General features: G+C 29.7%; 1 protein-coding gene across 1 annotated transcript; it reads left to right on the top strand.

The window, feature by feature from the left end:
- Positions 1-15,383: 15,383 nt before the first annotated feature.
- LOC121120061 (protein GVQW3-like) lies at positions 15,384-15,828 on the top strand. Its single transcript, XM_040714907.1, has 2 exons — positions 15,384-15,611; positions 15,670-15,828. Exons 1-2 carry the CDS (start codon positions 15,384-15,386, stop codon positions 15,826-15,828), a joined length of 387 nt encoding a protein of 128 aa, XP_040570841.1.
- The last annotated feature ends 6,860 nt before the right edge of the window (positions 15,829-22,688 follow it).

Raw genomic sequence — 22,688 nt, 5'->3', positions numbered from 1 at the left:
ATTATATGATGATTGTTCTTTTGTGTGTTATTATATTGTCCTGTCTGTTGTTTAATTATTTTTTAAACAACATTTAATCCTTTTTCAAGTTTTATGCGCACACAATTTATGTTTCGAAATCCCTGAATAATACATTTCCTAAAACATAGCTATTTGTTTGATTTCTTTTTTTGCAATGCAAGGTGAGCCATCTAAATTCTTGCTTAGGGCGGCAAATTGGATAGGGCCAACACTGATATCCCCATTGAACTACCTGGAAGAAAGCCTTTTTGATCTGAAAATATAATACTATGAATTATGGTTTTTGACGTTTCTGTGAGTACCTCAGTCATGATTTTATAACAGCTGCTTTGTAGAGCAATAGATTTTAGCTATTTTCCTCCCTGAGGATCTTTATTTCCCTTTGATATCAAAGTATTTATTCCCTTTGCCACAAATGGTGGTAGATACCCCTTGTGATAGTATTCTTTATAAATTTTGCCTATAATTGGAGCCTAATAGAGTTAAGCGTAAATACATAATGCAAGTTATAGTCGGGGAAAAAAAAACTGTAACAACTTCTTCAGTTTGTTTTTGTTTTTTGGGAGGGGGCGTGTAAAATGTAATTATCACCTTAGTAATAAAGTACTCCTTGCCTTAATGAATAATTATACAATTGATAAGATTTATTTTCACTTTTTCTCTTCTCCTCCCCATTCCTTCCTCCCCCTTACATAATGCAAATCATTTAATTATTATATATATAAAAGAAGAACACTGAATAATAAAAAAAAGAATTGTCAACATTGTGAGTCTAGACAAGATTAATGTAGAGCGAGTGCACGCATTGATTTCTCAATCCATTCCGCTATGATTGAACCGTTTAACTGGACTCCATGCCATTTATTTCTGTAAATATTAAAAAGAAAACCTGTAATTAGTGTCTCTTTCTCACTAAAATTTCCCTTCGATGGAGAGGGAGCTGAAAATTAATATCGCTTCAGAGACGTAATCACTTAGCCAAGAGGGGAGTTCCTGGTTCTTGGGCTTCACAGCGTACATTATACCTTGCACTTTCGAGATAAGCCGTTTAATTTTCTGTAATGTATTCATGGCTCCTTCCCTCTGATTCTCTTATTTATAGTATTTTCTTATATATATCTCTCTGTAAAGTACGGTCTTTACCTCTTTATAAGTATAAGTACCCATGTATTATAAAGATGCATCAGGGTAGTGTTTTGTATTTATAGGAATATAATTATTCCTATTAAACAAACCTTGTGTTATTCCTCCACGTCTTTCCTCTCAATTCTCCCGGTCCTCCTGGATTCCTTTGTATAAATAGTTTGTGTCTCCTCAACCTCGTCAAGACACAATATTTTCCACGTTTCCTTATACCATGAGGATGTTACAATGAACCATTCCGAGGTACTCAATCTGACATGAAAGTTTTTCCAGACTTCTTCATCTACCATCCTAAAGATTGGGGTAATTTTTGTAAATTGGTAGAATTAATGAAACCAAGTCTAGAATTATTTTTTGGCAAAAATAACAATTTATCTTCTTAGGATCTTCCCGGGACTTATATATAAAAATAAAGACCTCCCCAGTCTTTATGAGAAAATTCTACACCTTCTAGGAGATGACTAAAGTTTTGTTTTCATAACTTTCATTTTTGGCTTTTCAATTGATTGCCGTAGTGCGATCAAAATACTAGATTATTCTACACCACAAATAAATGAAGATTAAGTACCTATCCAGTGTAGCCAATTTCCTAATCGTAACAACAATTTTTACCTCAAAAATGTGCTTTGGTGTAGTCTTTACGTGTTCACCAACATCCCCAGAACACTAGATTTTAAATAGCTTCTTTTATTTTTTGCCTAGACTATTTTCTTTTTTTATAATTTTCAGTGTCCTTAGGGAAGTCTTTTACAGCGTTGAAGTCGGTCATTAAAATGGTTGAAGTTCTTTCAGGTAGTACTTTTAATATTTTTTGGGAAATTTCTTAGAAGAAAAATTACAATGGTATTCTTTCTTTTACCGTCACATACTATGATATTACCTGAGTTGTTCGTTCACACTAGTCTGCAGTGAATACATATTCTGATTAACAATATAATGCTTAATGATATAAATATGTATTGTTAATTTTTTAGCTTGCCCAGTTTTTTGGAATTGGTAATTTTAAGAATGAATTTTCTTTTCCTCAGCGATTTTCTTATTATTTAGCTTCTGAGTAATAATTTATTTTCTTACTCAGTTATATTTAAAACTGATTATTCATGCATGTTCATAAAAGATGGAGAGTAGCCTTGAGGATCTGTTACGAGTTATAATTATAAGTCTTTCTTGGACTCTGAGTAGAATTTGGCATCGAGATCAGAGTAATTCTTACAGATGTCTTTCTTTATTTCCTTCTCCCCCTCCCCCCTATCACAGATGATTGTATGTGATCAAATGAAACGTCTGGACAGCTGAGCTGCTCTCTTCTAAAAGATTCTTCAAATAGTAAGGGTACCATCTTGATTTTCGGTTTCATTTTTGCTTTTCTTTTTCTGCTCAAAATACACACCATTTTTAATACTATTAATACATTTAGAAGGCTGATTATCCGTCTGTGTTGTATAAGAGTAAATTGCATTTTATAAATATATATATATATCTCTCTCACCAGGTCATAGGAAATACATTTATTCTCTGGATAATCCTTGTATCTACAAGAGCAAACACATGAACATCCTCAAGTGAAAAGACCTATTTTAGTATTTGTCCCCATTCTCCTTCTCCAGCAATGAAATTAACATTTCAATAAACTATAATTATTTTAATTTGTGCATATCCAATTATCACCAATATTCAGATTTCTTACTTTATTCGGCCTGTTTTTTCTTTTCGGGTATAACACAAAATGGTATTTTGTTATTGAACTTGTTACATATATTCCAAATGTGCGTGTGTTTTTTTGTTTTGTTTTTCGAGGACCATTTATTTTTCCATCTTTGATTGAGGATCTTCTTCCAATAATGAAATCTCTTTTTGCGTTTTATTCACATTCATTGAGTTATCTTTTTTCTTAAAAATCTCTTGTATTTTATTATTAGTTGTAATTTTTGAGTTATATTTGTGTACAAACTAGGGTTGATCTATTTTATCGAATATAAGAGGCCCATTAGATACAACATAAAATACATTTTCTTTAAATTCTGCAATTTTGTCACCACATCTGATTCTTAGGCTTCACTTATTATTTCTTCTTCTCTGATGTTATCTTATTTATTTCTTCTCATATTTATAGTTTCCACATAGCTGCTCTATTTTACAAATTTATTAAGACATTTTTTAGCTTGTTTTGTACTAAAAAGGTTAATTCTTGTCTTGAACGCCCTAATATGAAGGAAAACTAGAAATATCATATTTAAGTGTAGCCTTAACACTAAAAATTTTCATTCATAAGGCCTTTATTTCAATCTTAGTCCTTAATAGTCCACTTTAACAGGACCCACAACCTTTTCGAACTCCTTCACCACATTGTAAGTATCTTCAACATTAATATCCTCATGCAGACAATGAATTGTCATAACTTTTTCATTAATAATTGGGTTTCCTTCTTCGTCTATTCTTTGGACCTATTGGCTTCTTGGAGAGATTTTAAACCCTTTGTAATTATTTTGTGCTTTTGGAATTACGTGAAAAAGAAATCAAATATCCCATTCCTTCATTAAATAGATGATAATAATGTGTTTATACCCATAACAAACTACATCTCTGTCGGAAGTAATTAAGGGTTGTTTTTGAGGAAAATAAAAGCTCATATCCCTTCTTTGTTTTTATGTCTCTTTCTACATTCATTTTGCTATATATTTTCTTCTACCTTCTTTCTTTGTTTTTATTCCCCTCTATTCAGCCGTGCAATGTGTAGAACCTCTGCAACTATTTATATACAAAAATATCTTTCATATTTTTTTTTAAATAAAATTTTTCGTGTTCCCTTTTCCAAATCAAAATTTGATTTGCCTTTTAGGTACAATTTGGTTATATATGTGTAGTCAAGCATTGAAAAGTATCGAAATATCAATACTCATTTTGGTATCAGAATCGGTGATATTGGTATTGTGACACCACTACTAATCACATAAAAAATTTTATTGGTATCAATTCAAATTTATTTCTTAATAGTAAAAAAAAAAAAAAAAGAACCATAATAAATTGGCAGTATGAAAATTATGACCCTTTCTCCAGCTATTAATATATTTTAATTTTCAGGTTAATCAAAGTCTTACAAGTGAAGGAATTTATATATTTTTTGTTAGGAATGCACAAGGTCATTCATAACTCAAGTGTAAAGATATATTATAGTGAAAATAGGATTTATCAAATCATTGGACGCTTAATACTTTCTTATACAGTTAATTAATTTCATATATGAGATATAGCATATTCTAAGCCCTGCAAAGCCAAAAATCCTTTGAATTATTAATAGTGATGTATAAAACATATCCAGCCGATATGTAGAAATAAAAGAAACTGAGTATGAAAGTGATAATCCTAATAATGTTTGGGAGAAGAGCTGGTTAGTGGTTATGACGTTTATTAGATCAGCTCGAAGCAGACGAGAGAGGAAAAAAATAAACGTAAATCCCATTCCATATATAGGGAGAACATATAAAATATAATTATTCCGAAATGGAACCGCATTTTTTGATTAAATTGATATTAATAGTTGGAGAAAGTGTCGTAATTTTCATTTATTTATATTAATACTTGAATATACAAAAATACATACATACATATTAAAAATGAATTTAATAATATGGAGTCTTTGCTCCAAAAAATATGATTTGTCATTCTATTTGTGTACGCCATTTCTTGTTTGAACTGATTTGGTCTCCCCTCCACTGCCTTTTTTGACAAGTTAATTTTATGTTATAATAATAAAAGGTTACAAAATTGTAGTATGCTATTTTTCTTCCCTTTTATATCTTAATTGTTATATTCCTAGAAACGTTTCATATTTTTTTTTTCCTTTATTCAGTTCCCACTTAGAACACGCAATCTTTTACAAGGAATAAATACATAATATATTTTGTACATTAGATTATTCAATCAATGTATTTAGCATATTTGAATTTAAATTTAAAACATGAGTAATTTTTTTCAAGCTAATGGACATGTAACATACTATTTAGCAAGTTGAACTAATTTGTCACATAAATAATGCAAATTTATTTGTTTTTCCTATGGTGCAGAGCATGGAATATTAAAAATCAGTTTTTTGAAAGACTAAAAACAACTCAGAGTTAACTATGTAGACAATTGAGTCTACGATATGTCTTTTGATTCTACGATAGTTCTTTTGATTTTTCGATTCAATAGCATAGAACTATTTAAATAAAGTGTTCGTTTTAAAATTTCAAGTCATTACATACTTTTTCCTATTACCATTATAGCTGGTTAGTATTTATCTTGGATGGTTTGTAAAGTAATAATTCTCAAGTTTGTACATCGTTTATACCTTCAAACTAGTGTTGTGTTCGTCCTTATTTAGGACTGAAGACTGCAGTTCTGTCCAGTTTAGTCCTCCTGACTAGTCCTAAAACTGAATAATTTTTGTCTTTGATGACGTCACTAAACTTTGTTTTGCCTTTTTTTATCAGACAGCCTTGAGCATCCGTCCTAAGATCTGATAGGGCCAGTTCTAAGATTGGACTAGGCAAAATAATTAAGGACCGCCACAATACCACCTGAGGAAAATATATAAATGACCATTTTCTTTTGAAATTAGTATTTTTTGAAAGACTTTCATAATAAAAAAATTGAGGAACCGTTTTTATAAAAGGAAAAAAAATTAATTGAGGAACTTTTTTTACAAAATACATAAAATTTTGATGACTAATTTGTTTAATAAAAATTATGGTATTTATTTCTTTTTAAAGATGTATTTCTTATTTTGACAATAAAATAACAACATCATGAACCACGTAGAGGCCGTTCACAGTTTGATAGACTTTTGTTTTAGAGGTTAAGTCACTGTTCACTTATTTCTAAAAATAATAATGTTTATTGAATGTAGTATGGCTAATATCGTTGGGTGGTGTGGGTTCCTGATGCTATGTTAAACATTTGTGTATGCATAGATAACTCAGATAGTACGCTAGAACCATAAGTATAACTACATAGAAAAAACCAAACAAACAAGATACATAGTTTAACAGATAATTAAAGATTAGTTAACACTCATATAGTTGGAATCTCATATTCTTCAACATTTTGTAAGTGGAATCGCAAATCATTCAATAAACGAAACACATTTTTCACCTATGGCAATTAGAGGAATAAGATTGGAGTATAAAACTAAACTACATAATAAATATATAGGTTCTTATATTAAACTTATAGTTATTTTAAACTGAACTCTCGTCCAAATTGGATTTTTTTAATCCAGTCCCATAGTTTGCATAGCTCAACTTTAAGAAATATTAAACATTTTTGCTAAATATACATTTGCCAGAAAAAGTTTGGAAAAGAAAAACTTTTTCGTCATATTCATCCATTTTTCTAACTTTAACAATATTTCTTACTATAATCCTACGAAAATTACTATACAAAATATATATCCATATAATATTTTTTTTTATTATTTGTCTATAAAAATCCAGATGCTTTGACAAGGCTTGATTTCATATGTAGTGTCTCTCTCTGGCAAGTACGAGAGATTGGTTGATAATTCTTTCAGAATGGATATCATTTTATCCTGAAGACTTAATCCAATCCTTCTGGAGAGAGCTCTATCTCCTCTTTTGAACCCAATAGAGGTATTATGGGAACACCTAGACAGAAAAAGTTCGGGAAAAGAGTTTAGTGAGTAAAAATGAGTTGTGGAACATTTTGAATAATGTTTGGAATGATTTCACACCTGTCTATCTGGAAAAACTAACAGCAAGAATGCTGTTATCAGTTATACTGGCAATGTGAGTATTTTTTGATGGAGTTAAAATAAAAATACTTTGATTATTTAACAATGAATGTTTATACCCACATTGAACATTAACTACTGTGTTACTGGTGGATAAAGTCAAGGTAGTTAGAAAAATAAGTAAAGTTCCCTTTTTTCCAAACATTTTCTTACCAGTGTAACTATATAGTAAGTTTCTTTCGCCATATTTAAACTTGAAAAAAACTGACGTATCTCTACAATTGCTTAGATTTGTAAGCTAAATTTTTTAGTTGAGTAAGTAACTTAAAAGAGTAAGGATAAAAGTTCATTATTATTAAATCGATTCTAACCATTTTATACATAAAATTACTGTCAATCAATGCTTAAAAAACTTAGTTTATTACTTATTTGAGATTATTTCATAATCAAATAATAAAGTGGATCTGATGTCAGATGAAAATAAAGTTTAGTGTACATGACATATGTGTTTCAAAAACAATGAAATATCTTTTAATTATTTTCCTATTTCAAAAAAATATATTCATTTTATCTTTAGTGTCGTACAATAAACTTTGATCAATATACTTGTTTTTTTATGTATACTTCTGAAATACAAATAGATACAGAAAGTTAACACTCATTTAAATAAAGAATTGGTTCTAAAACAAAAGCAAAATGGTGTAAGGAGACGACACCATTTCGCGTAACAAAAATCAAGTAATTTGGCTACAATACAACTTTTTGTATCCTAAGGGTGTCGAGTAGACTTAAATATTACTCAATAACTAACTCACTGTGCAACTTCTATGAATTATCCCTGTTAACTGAATTAACAAGGTGAATTCGGCAAAGCGAAAAAAAAATATGCATACTTTATGAGGGAAAATGACAAAGTGACGTGATTTTTGGTATTATGAATAGTGACATCTTGCGAGAAAAGAAAAAGATTTAATATTAACCCTGAATATACTCAAGCTAACAGGAGTGTAACTTTGTTGTAAATCGTTATTATAATTTAAAATAAAACCTAAACAGACAACTTCTACGCGTGGTTTGAAACAAGTAACAAGACCTTATTATTTTTGTAGTTTCCCTATCAAATCAACACGTTCATGTAATATAAATCGATTTTAGAGATTTTGAAAAATCAGCTTAGGTTATGTAAGGTCGATTTTATTTCTAGTTAACTAATGGAAGATATAATCAACCTTATATCTGCAACTTTCTGGACAAAGTAATGAGAAACTTTAAGAACCTAGGAAGATTTAAAATCTAGCTACTCCCCCCCCCCACCTCTGGCAAAATATATATATAGGTAAACTAAATAATAATTATAAAGTCTTGTTACTTGTATAAACGCAAATGTAGAAGTTATTAAATTAGTTAATTTAAAAATATAACTAAATTTGATATTATGGTTGAAGGATTAGAAGTATATGCGGGGTTGTGTTCACCCTTAAATTGGGAATTGATTATCTACTTAGGTTGCTTATTTAAACCTAGTAAAATTGAAGTTAACGCAACAATGGTGAAAAATGATTCAACACAACCTTTCTTGTCTTTTTTTTTTTTCCTTTTTTTCTCCCTATCTAATATATTGAATTAATGAGGAATAAAAATAATTAGTAATGAATATAATTAGAATATTGTATTGAATATTTTATACCTTTTTTTCCCTATAAGGAACTGATATTCGGACATTTTCATTTACAGTAAATACTATAAATAAATAGTTTCATTTCATGAACCAAATTAATAAAACTTTCTCTCATTTTTTTTTTTGTTAACCTCAATTAGTTTTTTGTTCAATTTATTTTTTAGTATAATTTGCGCATGTTCTTCTATCTTTATTTTGCGATTTTTTTAATTACTTAAGAAAGGAAACATCTGCAATAAAAACGTATAAATATATATAACATTTAAGACAATTACTACGCTCTCTATTCTACATATTATATAATATACACGGTGCGTCAAGGATGTAATGTTTTTATGAATAGTATCCAATACATTCTTTAGTTGTTGATTTTTATTTGTGTGTGTGAGGGGGGGGGGGTTAATGAAATGTGGGCCATAAAAAAGAGGAGAGGGAGCATAAAAACCCCTATTAGGATTAAAATTTTAAGGTTTGATAAATCATTTTATTATCAATATTAGGTTCCTTCTTGAATATTTAATGTATACTAATCTAAGCACTACCTAGATTTGTACCGGTCTTTATAATACGGGACCTTAATCAGTTTCCTTTCGTCTTTACTATCAGTCGTTGATTACTGTCTTAAATTTTAAATAATCATTTACTAGGTATCCTTCGAATAGGACAATATAAATCTAAAAAATATATATTCTCCGCAAGGAATTGTGACAGTTTGAAGCTTATTGTTTAATCCAGTTGTTTAAAATAATGGTGCATGCTGAGAAAACTATTTCATTGTCCTCTAAATGAGTTACATACACTTTTGTTTTATATTGAACTAGTGCATGATTACCCTGCGTTACTCGGGCTTAGAAGGGAGCGGGAATTCACATTGCAATTTTCTTAATGCTTAGACCACTTCGTTGTGGGGGAGTATTAGGGTATTCTATTATGCATTAATATATATATAATTATATGCAAAATGTTATTATGCATATAAAAAAAGTGTTATTAACGCAAAATAACATAACAACGTGTATGCATAAAAAAATGTGTCTAGATGAGAATTCAATCTATTACTCTTGTAATACAAATTTCAAATCAAAATTTGCAAAGAAAATGACAAAACTGTTGCAATAATTTTGCAAAAAAAACAACAGTAAAAAAGCATTGATTTGCATTGTAAATAGGAATATAAACGTACACAGATTTTTTTCGTACTTGTAAAGCCCAAAAAGTTATGGAGAATAATGTCTTTAAAAAAATGACCTTTGACATACTCCATATTCTATAAAATATTAATATTTGTGCACCAAAAAAAAAAAGAATGCTGCAACTTCATAATTTTTTTTTTTTTTTTTTTTTTACTTATAACTTTTTTGATATTGAATAAATTTAGACAACGTCTTAATTTGTATTGTTGTCACTCTTTCGTTTAAAACTCTACCCCCAAGTAAATAATTGTTGGACTTAGAGTAGGATTAAGAATCGACATCATCGAAATGATTTTCTCACAATTTTATTGTTAGTTAAGGAGTGGAATTTGTATTTATTTATTTTCTCTCATAGCTGCTAGCAAATAATCTAATTAAATGCTAGAACAGCTACACTGCTCTTCTCCCAAACATAATTGCAATTGATATTTTTCAATTGTTGTTTTCTTACATACCGAAAGTACTTAGAATATACAATTCTGGGCAACATTATCTATAACACCTTCAGTTTACTGATTAAGTTGATGTGTTAAAACTATACACTGTACATATTTGTCAGTTATTTTTTATATTTATCTTATACTTCTTCTAAACATTGATTGATTGAACAAAAATTATCTCTTGAATAATCTTCGATCAATTTCTGGTAGTATAAAATGAAAAATTTATCCATAGTTGGGTTTGTGCAGTTTTAGATGTTAATTTTTCGAGGGGGTTAAAAGATACACGCAAGTTAAATACCATCATAGTATGTGAGCGGAGGATCTAAAAAAAATTATTTCATATATGTAATTTTTGATAATAACTTTATTAAATATTAATAATAAAATTTAATGTATATATATTTATTAAACTTATTAAAAATTCGTTAACTATATGGTTAATCGAAGGTGTGTCCTAGCAAATTGTTATATTACAGACTCAATATATATATTTTTTTTCTGTTTCTCCATTTTCTATTGCTTAGCGAACTAGTTTTTTTTTTATTCTGTAGTTATTCTCAATTGATTTTTCAATCTTTTCATCACAATTTTTTTTTTTACCACAGTGACCGATGTTATGGGGGGAGGGGGTAGCAGCTAATTAGAAATTAACACGATATTTCACAGTTTTCCTTCAAACAAGGCAAAAACGCAAGCCAGGTGGCTGAAAATTGTCCTGACACTGTAACAGCCAATTACGCCCCATTACAATAAGAACACCACATTCTGAAAAATAAAATGAATATGGAATAATGGAATTTGTCGATTCAAACAGTCATCACGAGTTAATGAAACCGCTTAAAAAGGCTCTATACAATAAGAACTTCGAAATATGGCACAAAAACCTCATGGACAGAATTTCCCCCTGTGAACTGCAACGAAATCAACCTATTCCTACAGCAGATGGGGACTGGTGATGAAAATTGGGTGGATCACGACGACGTCAACCTAAAATAGTCTTGGTCGAAACGCAGTGGCGGCAAAGCCAGGATTGAGGTATAGGAAGGCTTTGCTGTGTGTTTGGAGGGATTGAAAAGACATCATGGTCCATTACGGTCAAAATCTTAATCAGACCTGTACTGTTAGCAATTGGACTGTCTATGAAGCAGCCAGCTTTCACCAGTATGACATAAATTGTGGTCAATCAGGACAACGCCATGCCACACACATCGATAGTGAATCGGAGCAAGCTACAGGGGCTTGGTTGATGGGTTCTTATATATCCAAATTAATGTTCAGACCTGTCACCAAGTGATTTCTACCTGTTTCTGTTAATGACAAATGATTTCGCTGGCAACAATTTCACCTCAATAAAAGCTTGCAAACATTGACTGTCCCATTTTTTGCCAATAGGGACAAGTATTTCCATGAATTACTTTTAAAAAGGCAACTAGTCATTGAAAAATACGGTGCATATTTGAGCTAAATTAGATCGCTCTAACTAAGTTAAAGAAAACCTTCTTTTTACTACACCTATTATTTATATAGATTTGGAATGTATCATTCTTTTTATATTTTTCAATAAGATTTATTCATACAAGATTATTTTGATTAAAAACCCTCCAAATAATCATTTCTAATATAAAAAGTGTTGAAAAATACAATCTAACTCCTACAACCTGATTTTGAACCTTTTTTTTTTTTTTACTCTATTTGAAAGAGGAAATGTTTTCGAGATATACATACAATAAAGATAACGACGCGATTATTAGATTCATACTCTTGAGTTAGCGATAGAAGATGTACAGGGTTAATTTGTTCACAAAAATAAATTTATACATATTCTTACATTACTAATGATATTCTAATTCTATTTATTTTTAATAGAACAAAATCACTAAAAAATATATTTCACACATTAAAAAAATAGAGAGAAATGGAAAAAAGAGGATTTAAGTTTATACCTATATTTCTGCAGAAATGTAGACATGAATGTAAGTTTTTCTTAAGTATGCATTTGTTTATCGAATTTGTTTTACAATATTCCCCCCCCCTCTCCTTCTTTGAAAGATATATCGTTTTACCTTTCAATGGAAGAGAGAGAAGAAGAAAGACTTAATAAATTTGTATATTTTTTTGGTATGATTCTAACTTTCACTTTTTTAATTATTATCAGGGGCGTCCCTAGATGTGGACTAGAAGGGCTATAATATATTTGTTTTTACTATAAAATTTAATATTATAATTTTTTTTCAAAAATGATAATATTTAAACTTCTTTTTGGGTTTTTTAAATTTAATCTTTGAAGTTTACTTTAATTTTTTAAAATCTTATTTCCAAAAAAAAATAATTTTCTATGAATATGAAGAGTTGTGGATTTTTGACTTTTTTTTCAAAAAATTTACTTTGCTGTGAGTAACGATGAATTTTTGAAATTTTTAACAAAGAATTAAATTATTGAATTTTTTTTCTTACAAATTTAATTTTTTTTGTAGTTGCTGTGGATTTGTGAAGTTTTTTTTTCAAATAAAAATTTAATATTTGAAATTTAATTTTTAAGATATTTTTCGAATTATTTTTATTTTTTTAGAAAAAAAAATACTTGCAGCACATTAATTGTCATAAAATATATTCATTTACCTCTGTAAATTTTCAGACTTTCAATCTCAAACAAAATTGTTCGTCATATATCTGAAAAAATTTGCAACACTAAAAACGGTCGTTTTTAAAATATTTTAAAATTTATGAGCTAGCTGCAATTCTCAACAAAATTTTTGTTATTGCACACTGTAAGTACGTGTTAATTGCCTTGAATCGATTTTTTTTTTTTTTTTTTGTCCAAAAAGTATCAAAAATTTACCGAAATATTACCTATTTTTCAATCGGAACAAAAAAAAGCGAAGATCCTGAGTAATAATCCAAGAAATAAATTTTGTGGCATCTATCCCTGCACTTAGCTAGTACACAAAAGGGTTGTCCAAGAATCTGGCATAATTTCCGAATAATAAATAACACTAATCAAAAATGTTATATTCTCTTGGATTGAAATAGTGTGTTCCAAATTGTTTTTACCCCAAGAAACGTGAAAATAACCTTTATAATTTTTGCTTTTGTGACCTTAAGAAGCAAAATTTTATATGCCATCAAAAACATTGATAGCTGAAAAAATAAAAAAAAGTTAGATAACTTTTACAAACAATTTTTTTATATTCTACTTCATTACAAGCTATAATTTTTGTCATTGTGGTCATAAATGAGTTATTTACATATACGACGTTCAAAGATAGCGTAAATGTTTTTTATTCATACAAGACATTTTGTCTAATGTAGAAGGGCATATTCAAAATCAAGAAACTAGTACCTACAAACTATATATTATGTTTTATTTGTTATTTGGCTTTTTGAGAGGAAAAATCATGAATATTTTGTATAAAAATATTTATCAAAAAGCACTCAAAAGGCCTAAAATCCAGAACATTTCCATTCTAAATGTCATTTAACGAGGTTGAAGCATATAGGAATACACCATGTCAATCCAAGGATAAAAAACAATTGTAATTTATTCATAATGAAAGAAATAAACACCAATTCTACTCCTTATCCAGTATGGACACATCGCGTTCCTCAATTCCTCCCGGAATTTTGATTATATGAGAGTACAGTGCACACGTTAGAATAAGTAATATATTAACTATACCTACAGTATCTTCACTTATAAAAAAGATTCACAACGGTGTTAGTTTTCTTCTCACACATAAATATAATTCAGAAAATTATGTTAGTATGTATGAATATACGAGTGATTTTCATCAGCCTAATGTCCACAGTTTCCTGCTCTTATAGTAACTATTTTCTTCATTGACAATAAGTTTTGTCGTTCTTTCTTTTCTGAAATAAAAATTATTTCAATTTGTTATCTGCAAACACAAAAGAAAGCTGAATATAAATGTTTGACATTTACATATATTTGCAGGAGTGGTTGTAGATGGCATTGCCTGGAGTAATTAGACGTAAGTTAAAAAACAAAATCCTTGGTGATTCAAGGGTCGTCTAAGTTTCCGATTATTACTTAAAACCATAAAAAGATCTTATTCTTCCATCTTGTGACGGAATTAGTTCAGTAACTCTACATATAGGTCAGCTGAATCCTGATGTATTTGAAAATGTCTATGCAACATCCTTAATAATAATTCTTGGCGTACCTTGTCGATTCAACATTTGTTTGAGAGGCATTTAGAATGTTCTGGAAGTCATATCTTTGACAAGTTCATGATGAATTGACCCTGATATACCACATGTAAAAAGAAATATCCACCCCTTGATGAAGTTTACCTTCTTACCAAATTCGTGTCTGATATAAACTGGACATAGAAAATACCCTATAACCGAAAATGGTTTCATTCCAGGATTGATCGTTCTTTAGGAAGAACTGACATAATTTTTAATTGAGTTTTTGCTATGAACCGTTTGCATACGAATCAACACTTTGCACTAACATGTTTAACAATGCTATCAGCCTTCACAATCTAATATATGTTTCTGAGGGAGTTTGGGTTTAAATCAAATTTTTGTCCCACTTTCTATGTAAATTCTTAATTTACCATAAATGAAATTCTTATACCCGATTTTTGGGGAATGGTATTTGATTAGCGCCTGCGTAATTAATCAATTATGGAATTAATTATAAAGTTCTCAAAGAATGTTTTATTAGATTATTATCCATTATCTACCTTAATTATGAATATGAAAATGAGATAAAGGGTAGTGGGATATTTTTTTTTCTTGTACTAAGCTACAACGACTTCATTTAATTCTATGTCTCTCCATATACAATTAGCAAAATATAATATTAATTCTCTAACTTCTAAAAAAATAGAAAACTGAAGAAAATATTATATTAATTATTCAAAAGTAAAAAAGTATGATTCATGAAGAGACGAAAGGTATCTCTCTCATCTTTCTATTCCAATTCCTTGTTGTTCCAACTGTACTGAGCTTTACAGTTTTATTCACTTAGGTCTCCCATTTCCTCGTGATCTTCTACGATCTGACTTTTAAGGGCCCCCTCGGTGGGTTGCCTCATTACAACCAACTGCATCTTCTTCAGACACATCGTGTATCAAAACGAAATGAAGATCAGGGTTCATACTTAAATTTTGTGCTGATAACAAAATTTCATGTGCTGACGTTTGAAAATGTTAGAAAAAGCTTTTGGCGAATCAGTTTTATCAAAAACCCGTGCATATGAGTGGCATAAAGCGTTCAAGGAGGTCCGTGAGATCGTCAAAGACATGCCGCGTTTTGGACAAACTTCGTCCTCTACCACCGAACTGAACATCGACATAGTGAAGGAAATGGTGTTGAAAAAGCGTTATACCAGCTTAAGGAAGTTATTAAATTGGCTTAACATCTCTCACGAGTCAGTTAGTAACATTCTGACAAAAAATTTGGGCATATAAACTGAATTTTCTGCAAAAACAGTACCGTGGACAAGTATCATTGGACACTCTTGATCGTGAGAATTCCAACCCAACGTTCATGGAACGCATCATAACTGGTGATGAGACGTGGATCTACGCGTATGCCATGCAAACGAGCAACAATAATCAGAATGGAGGGAGAAAAACGAGCCAAATTTGAAAAAAACCACGACTAAATCAAGATGATACTCATCGTTTTCTTCAATATTTGCAGTCTGGTGCATCATGAAATTGTTCCAAGGGTGTCAATAAGGAGTGTGTTTGTTATGAGAAAATCCGTCAAAAAAGGGCAGAATTATAAAAGAATAACTCGTGGATTTTACACTACGATAACACAGAGCCACGATTGTGAGCGAATTCAAAGGCAAACATGCAGTAAATACCATCACTCAACCCTCATCTTCACGTGATTTAGCTATGTGTAACTCTTTTTTTTGGTCCCCAAACTTAAATTGCCACTCCGTGGAATCCAAAATGAGTCTATTGAATCCATAAACAAAATCCGTGGAAGGAGCTAAAGGCCGTGCAAAAAAGTGCCTATAAAAATGATTGGAGGACTGGAAAAAACGTTGGTATATGTGTATTGCATCCAATGGAGAATACTATGAAGGAAACAAAATAAATTTCAATGATTATATGATAAATTTGTGTTTTATTTAAATATTCCTGTTGTTTTTTTTGACAGAATGTACAGTTCTTAATGTATAATTTGAATTAATATACATTTTTTGTTGGTAATCCTTTGGAAATAAAGATATTAAACAATATACAACGTAAGTGATATGTTTTATATTTAACAATTTATTAATTAAATTTTAAATTTTTTTGTAAAAATAATTGTTAAGATTAAAATGTATAATTTAAAATAATCTGAGGAAGACCAATCTTTGATGAAATTCGTAGTTCTGCTACGACAAGAGTTAAGTTGCTGACCTCTTCCGCTACGTACTTTTGTTCGATCTGAGGGACATTGTCTGCATGGTCTTGACCATCAGAATGAGATTTTTTAGGAGAAATAATATCACGTCGGGTTCACCAATGTTAAGATTTAAATATCTTAACTGAGTAAAAATGATCATTCCTTTATACGAACATAAAAAGGAAAAAAGAATATAAGGTATGAATAATTAATATCATCTAAACAAGTCGAACTCCTACATATATGTATAATAAAAGAAAAAAATGACTCCCTTGGAAAAAGGAAAAATGCCTTCTTTCTTCCAGGTATCTAGAGCTCCTAGGTCAGTCCATTAGTACTTTCCACTATGAAACATTAATCCATCATGTCTAATGATAATTCATAACGCAAAAGTGATTAACACTTCTTCCATTCAAATCTTTTGGATATTTTTATTATTAAATTACCTATTTTTTCCCTCGTTGAAACTCCTTTTATAATGAGATTTCGATAATATACATTAAAATTTTAGGACGTTATTCCAACAAAAAACAACTATTTAATGCTTTTTAGAGTAATACACATTACATTCCTTGTTTAGAAAATTCAAAGGGAACATCAATTTATATCAAAAATAAATAACCACAACAACTAAATCTCATTTAGGTATATATTAAGGCAAAATGACTTTAATACGAAATGCATTAAGGCAATATTGTTTAAGGCAAAAGTACCAGATACCATTACATATGTCGCCTCAATTTCCAGACAACAAGTGTTTTTTTTTTTTGAAGAAGTCCATAGCTATTCCATTTATTTACTTCTAAGAAAAATAAAATGACTCATAAAATGTGATCGAGACCAAATGATGAGTAAATATATTCTTCATAATACTTAAATACGTTGTAAATTACATTATTATCGCATAAAAATAAGACATATACGTGTACTTAAAATTTCAATAAAGTACTTTTACTTGACTTAAGTAAATTTAAATGTTCTAAGCTACACTATTGATTCCGACTATAACTAATATTCTTAAATATCTCAGCTTATTCCAGATATTTGAATAAAACAATGGGAAGCATATGTTAATGAAGTAAAAAAATAATTAATGATTATTTTCTTAATTTTTTTTCATGATTGTTTTTGTGTTGTAATAACAATTTTCCATGATATCTTTGTGGCAAATATGTATGACTTCCAAAGCTTTTTTTAACAGCTCACTTAAAATTAATTTTTTTCTCTGTTTCTAAATAAAAATACATATAAATATAAGGGTATATGTATTTCTCTATATTAGGTTGTGAAAAAAGTTATTTCGCGTTTCCCACTTTTTTTTAATTAAGTATATCTTGTTCATGATTATTCATATCGGATCATACAATAAGGTGTTGTGAAGGTGTGAGTGTATACTACATACCCTTTTTGGAAAGTACTGCGCTTTGTCAGATCAGTAGTGAATTATCGTGCGTTGAGTTTGAAGATCTCAAAGGAAGAAATTCACCATTTTTTACTAACTGAAAGGAAAAGAAACGTCAAAAGCAACCTACAAAATTTATAATGTATACAGGTCGATACTTTTTCGTTTCATGTTGTACAACAGTTGTTCCACCGATTTTTTTATTTTTTTTTGACAGTATTGTTAAATAAGAGACAAGAAGACATCATCAAGACAACTCCTGGTTACACACATCTTTTATTACGCGCCAGGAGCTCCAGCAGCTCGGATGGGAAGTTTTTATGCATCCATCCTACAGTCCGGACCTAGTACCAAGTGACTAATATCTGCTCCTGTCTATGTTCAATGTGCTTGGGGGGGTACAAATTTGGCCACAATAGAGGCATATGAAAATTGAATGTCCAAGCTTTTTGCCAATAGGGCAAGGGTTTCTACGAAAAGAGCATTATGAAGTTGGATTCTCATTGGCAACAAGCTATCGAACAGAATAGGGCATAATTGGCTTAAATTGGATGATTGTAATACTTCTTATAAAGCATGGAAATAAAGCGATAAATACGAAATTACTTTTTGCCAAGCCTAATATGTACTTAAAAATGTTATAGTACAGACGTTAAAGGTGGGAAAAGGTAACGAAACGTGAATCAATTTAAAGGAAGGTCATTAAGGAATAAATTCGATTTAATGTTTAGGTTTTTATCATTTCATTCTTCCACAAATACATGTATATATCGTATAACTATGTACTATGAATTTAAGCTAGAGGTTTTGATGGCTCTTTCATCCTCAAATTATTATGTGCATGTTATAAAGAAATAATAAATATAGATTATCACAGCATGCAGCTCTTTGAATTAATGAAAAAAACATCCAAATCAAAAAATTCTTATCCTTGCATCAGGAAAGAGCATTATTTCCTTTAAATCATAACCAGAGTTGTTTATTTTAAGCACGTCCAGCATGTAAAACAATGAAACTAAAAAAGGAACATGGTAGCTCCGACAATTAAAATAATGGTGGGAAGATGAGGTGCTGAAATGAGATAACGTTTCATTGCATTAGTTACAAGCAACTATGAGATTAATGAAATAAACCCAAATTATAATCCTATTCCAGCAAGGTCATATACGGGAATAACTCCATTCTAAACCCTCAATTGTACTCTTATTCCAACAAATCTTGAAGTTTACACTTATGCCTTTAATGATCACACTCACACGTAGTTACTTTATGGTTACAAATTATATTATCAAGAATAATGATCAGAGCTATCGATCATTGAAAATCACTCTTGAGGTTACAAACTACAAAACAAAATTGCACTCGAGAAAATCCTTAGATTTTACAAATCTAACAATAATAGCTGCATAGAATAATTGTCCATTACTTTTGTGTGATGATTGTAGTTTAAAAACTGCAAACTGAATCAAATATACATAGAAAGCTTTCATCATGTTTAACTAATTCTATGGCTGAAAAGTCCTAGATTTAATAAAGGAAGCACAAAATTAACTTTTTTGAATAATAATAATTATTATTTTTGGTTCACTTTATGGAGAAGAGTCTTCATATCACCTTTTAAGCCATTGCATAGCTTTTTCATTAAAAAACAGTGTAAAATCAAAATACTAAACTATTTTTGATATTTGTTTTTGAAATATCAAAAATAGCGTCACACTTAGCACAATAACTCACAAACTAAAGAACAATTCTGGTAAAATGTTTACAGGTGTCTTTTGAAGGCTACTACTTAATGAAAATAGGGTGGATTAAAAAAAATAATTAGCGCATCTAGGTGTGAAGCCCGGGACTTTTCAGCTCATGTTCACACAAAAAATAGGTTATGAAAAAATAGCCTATATGTGAGCCCTCGTTCTTCATATCTACTAGGTAGATACATATATACTTGATATAAGTATTTATGAACACTATTAATATTCAAATTGTACAGTTCCTAAAAAATATATTACAAATTTATGTAAATTTGTATTATACTATAAATCCATCATTTTTATACTACCCAAGTTTTTTTCTGATATAATTACTAGTATTGAGTCAGTTTCAACACTAACTTATATTCTTTCGGTTCAGACTTAAGCAATTTTCTCTAAAGCAATTTGGAACGAGTTTTTTTTTTTTTTTTTTTTTTTTTTTTTTTTTTTTTGGCCAAGACAGCATTAGCAGACTGTTTACCAAAATTTAATCGTTTTCATATTGTTGACCAATTTTTTTTAATTGGACGTGACTGAAGTCTCAGAATGTGGACTTGAATTTAATTGGCTATATTAAAAGCTATTTTTAAACTTATTGTTTGAAAATATTCTGGACCGTTTATTAAGTATTTAAATGAGGTTTTTATAGAGATAACTTCATTGGGAATTTGGATGACTTTATTCATTATGTATAGATTTATGTATTGGTGCAGTTTACATTTTTGCACATATGTCCTAGTTTCGAAAATGGGAAATTAAAATTGAAGGATCCCAACCATATGAATAGAAAAGAAAGAAGCAAAGGAGGAGAAGAAGCTCTACTGATTGTGATCTAAAACATTCTTAAAGTAAGAGTGGGATCTTTCTTATAATTATTAGTTCTTGACAGGATTGCAAAATTCATATAAAGTTGTGTGTATATATCCTATGCATCATACAAAGGAATTGTAGATCCGAGAGCTAAGGATGAGTTCTAAAGATGATATCTGATTTTTTACGAATGTTTCTTGTATCTACAATGAATCATGACATAATCATCAGACACTGAGAAACCCATTTTCAGAAGCGCTCCTTATAAATAAGTTGAATTTTGGATTTTATTTTCCTTTTCATAAAGTTCAATGCTGTCCATAAAAATCAGATAGAAAGGAAAATATAACGAATGTAAAAAATGGTAAACTGCACTTATTGTAGATCAGGAGTTCCGAACCCAACTGCTGAGTACTTGGATTTTGAGTCGCGTAGCAAAGAATTAACAGAATTTGTAAGTTGTTGCTTTCCATTTCCTTCACAGAAAATAATTAGAAAATAAAGCTTTTGAAAATAGATACATAATGGAGTGTCCTTTGGTTGTTGTTTTTTCTATTTTTTTACATATTGGTCAAATAGAGTTACACCAATTGGGAGTAAGTAGACATTTTACTAATACTATGAATCCATCTGATCTAAGAAATTGAAGTCATTAAATGAATATTTCCCTCTGTAGGATCAACCAAGTATCGAACCTAGGCTACTTTAAGGGAATAATTTATCCATAGCACGTTGTCTACTGCATAAAGCCACTCCATTAGGATTACAAACTTATATGACAGGAATAACGAGGGCTAAAAGGTTGAGAACCATTCTTGTAGATAGTAGTTATTTGTTTAGATCTACAAATAAAAAAATATGAAACTACCGCAAAGATTATTAATATGTAATTGAAATACCTGAGTGCATAATCATAATTCATGGCAATCATAATTGCTTCCCGTTAATTTTATTTAAATTATTATATATTTATGGTTTTTATATGTTTGTATGTACATTTTACAACTATTTATGAGTTAATAAAAATTGTTGTACATAACTTTATAACGGTAATTCACATTATACATGCTCTCCTTTATGTATCGTTATATCAACAAAAAAAATTGTATAATACGCTTGGATTTGCTGCTATTTTGTAAAATTAGGTTGAGGAACAATCATTATTCCGCCACTCAATTATATGAAGGGTAAAGACACGTTTTGTATCCCTTCAACACTCACTAGGTTAATGTGTAGTCGAATTTTCTGATTTAAAAAAATTAGAATCTATGTCCATTTCATATACAAAAACAGGAATTTTTATTATCGAAAATTGAAGATTTTTGGATTTTTGGTTTGTAATAAAGATTTTTTAAATCTTTTTTCTGATGTATATAAAAAAATGAATGATGTTTTTATATTACATTTCAAAAATAATTATATTATTAATTTTCCCAAAAAAAATGTTGCTTTTTATCGAAGGCAATATATTTGCAACACTTAAAGATCATTTGTCAGTAATTCGTTTTTATTTCATTTTTAATGGGCCATTGATTATATGTTATACCTGCAATTGCATTCATAAATTTTTCGAGCCTCAAAATTGTCAAGCATCCCAAATCAAGGATTATAAAACTCATTATGAAATATTGTTCGTATCATGTTGCAAGGGTATAGTTTCTTCACAACTTTAACAGAATAAATACCAGCTCCTCAAACCTATAATTATGAAAATGATCAATGGTGTATCCTTCAAATGAACTTCTTCCCCCCCCCCTAATACAATCCTGGAATGTTAAGCACTATAACTTACGGTTATGGATAATTAACTCAGCTAACGAAGTTGAACGGAGGTTATGTTTATTTGTTAGTGACCAGAATTACGGCAAAAGCTAGCGTTCGATTTTGATTAAACTTGGTACAAAGATTATACTTGTATATAGTCACAGTAAAAGACTATTAAATTTTTTAGACGTCAAAATAACACAAAACGTCCCCATTCTAGCTGGATAAGTAACAATGACAACATACACTCGTGGACTTTTAAATTTCACTGAATATTTGTGTGCACTTTTTTAATTTTGGTCTGTGATGGGTTTTCAATTCGAAAAGTTTGAAAAAATATTCATTTAGAGTGTTTATTTTGTACCTCCAGATTA

Source organism: Lepeophtheirus salmonis, chromosome 6 (assembly GCF_016086655.4).
Source record: "Lepeophtheirus salmonis chromosome 6, UVic_Lsal_1.4, whole genome shotgun sequence".
Lineage (NCBI taxonomy): Eukaryota > Metazoa > Arthropoda > Copepoda > Siphonostomatoida > Caligidae > Lepeophtheirus > Lepeophtheirus salmonis.
This window is presented reverse-complemented; position numbering and strand designations above follow the sequence as displayed.

Excerpts from the sequence above, each read along its gene's own strand:
- LOC121120061 (XM_040714907.1), top strand. The coding sequence starts at position 15,384 with ATGTTAGAAAAAGCTTTTGGCGAATCAGTTTTATCAAAAACCCGTGCA. Across the intron at positions 15,612-15,669 it reads TTAACATCTCTCACGAGTCA|TACCGTGGACAAGTATCATT; the intron begins GTTAGTAACATT and ends CTGCAAAAACAG.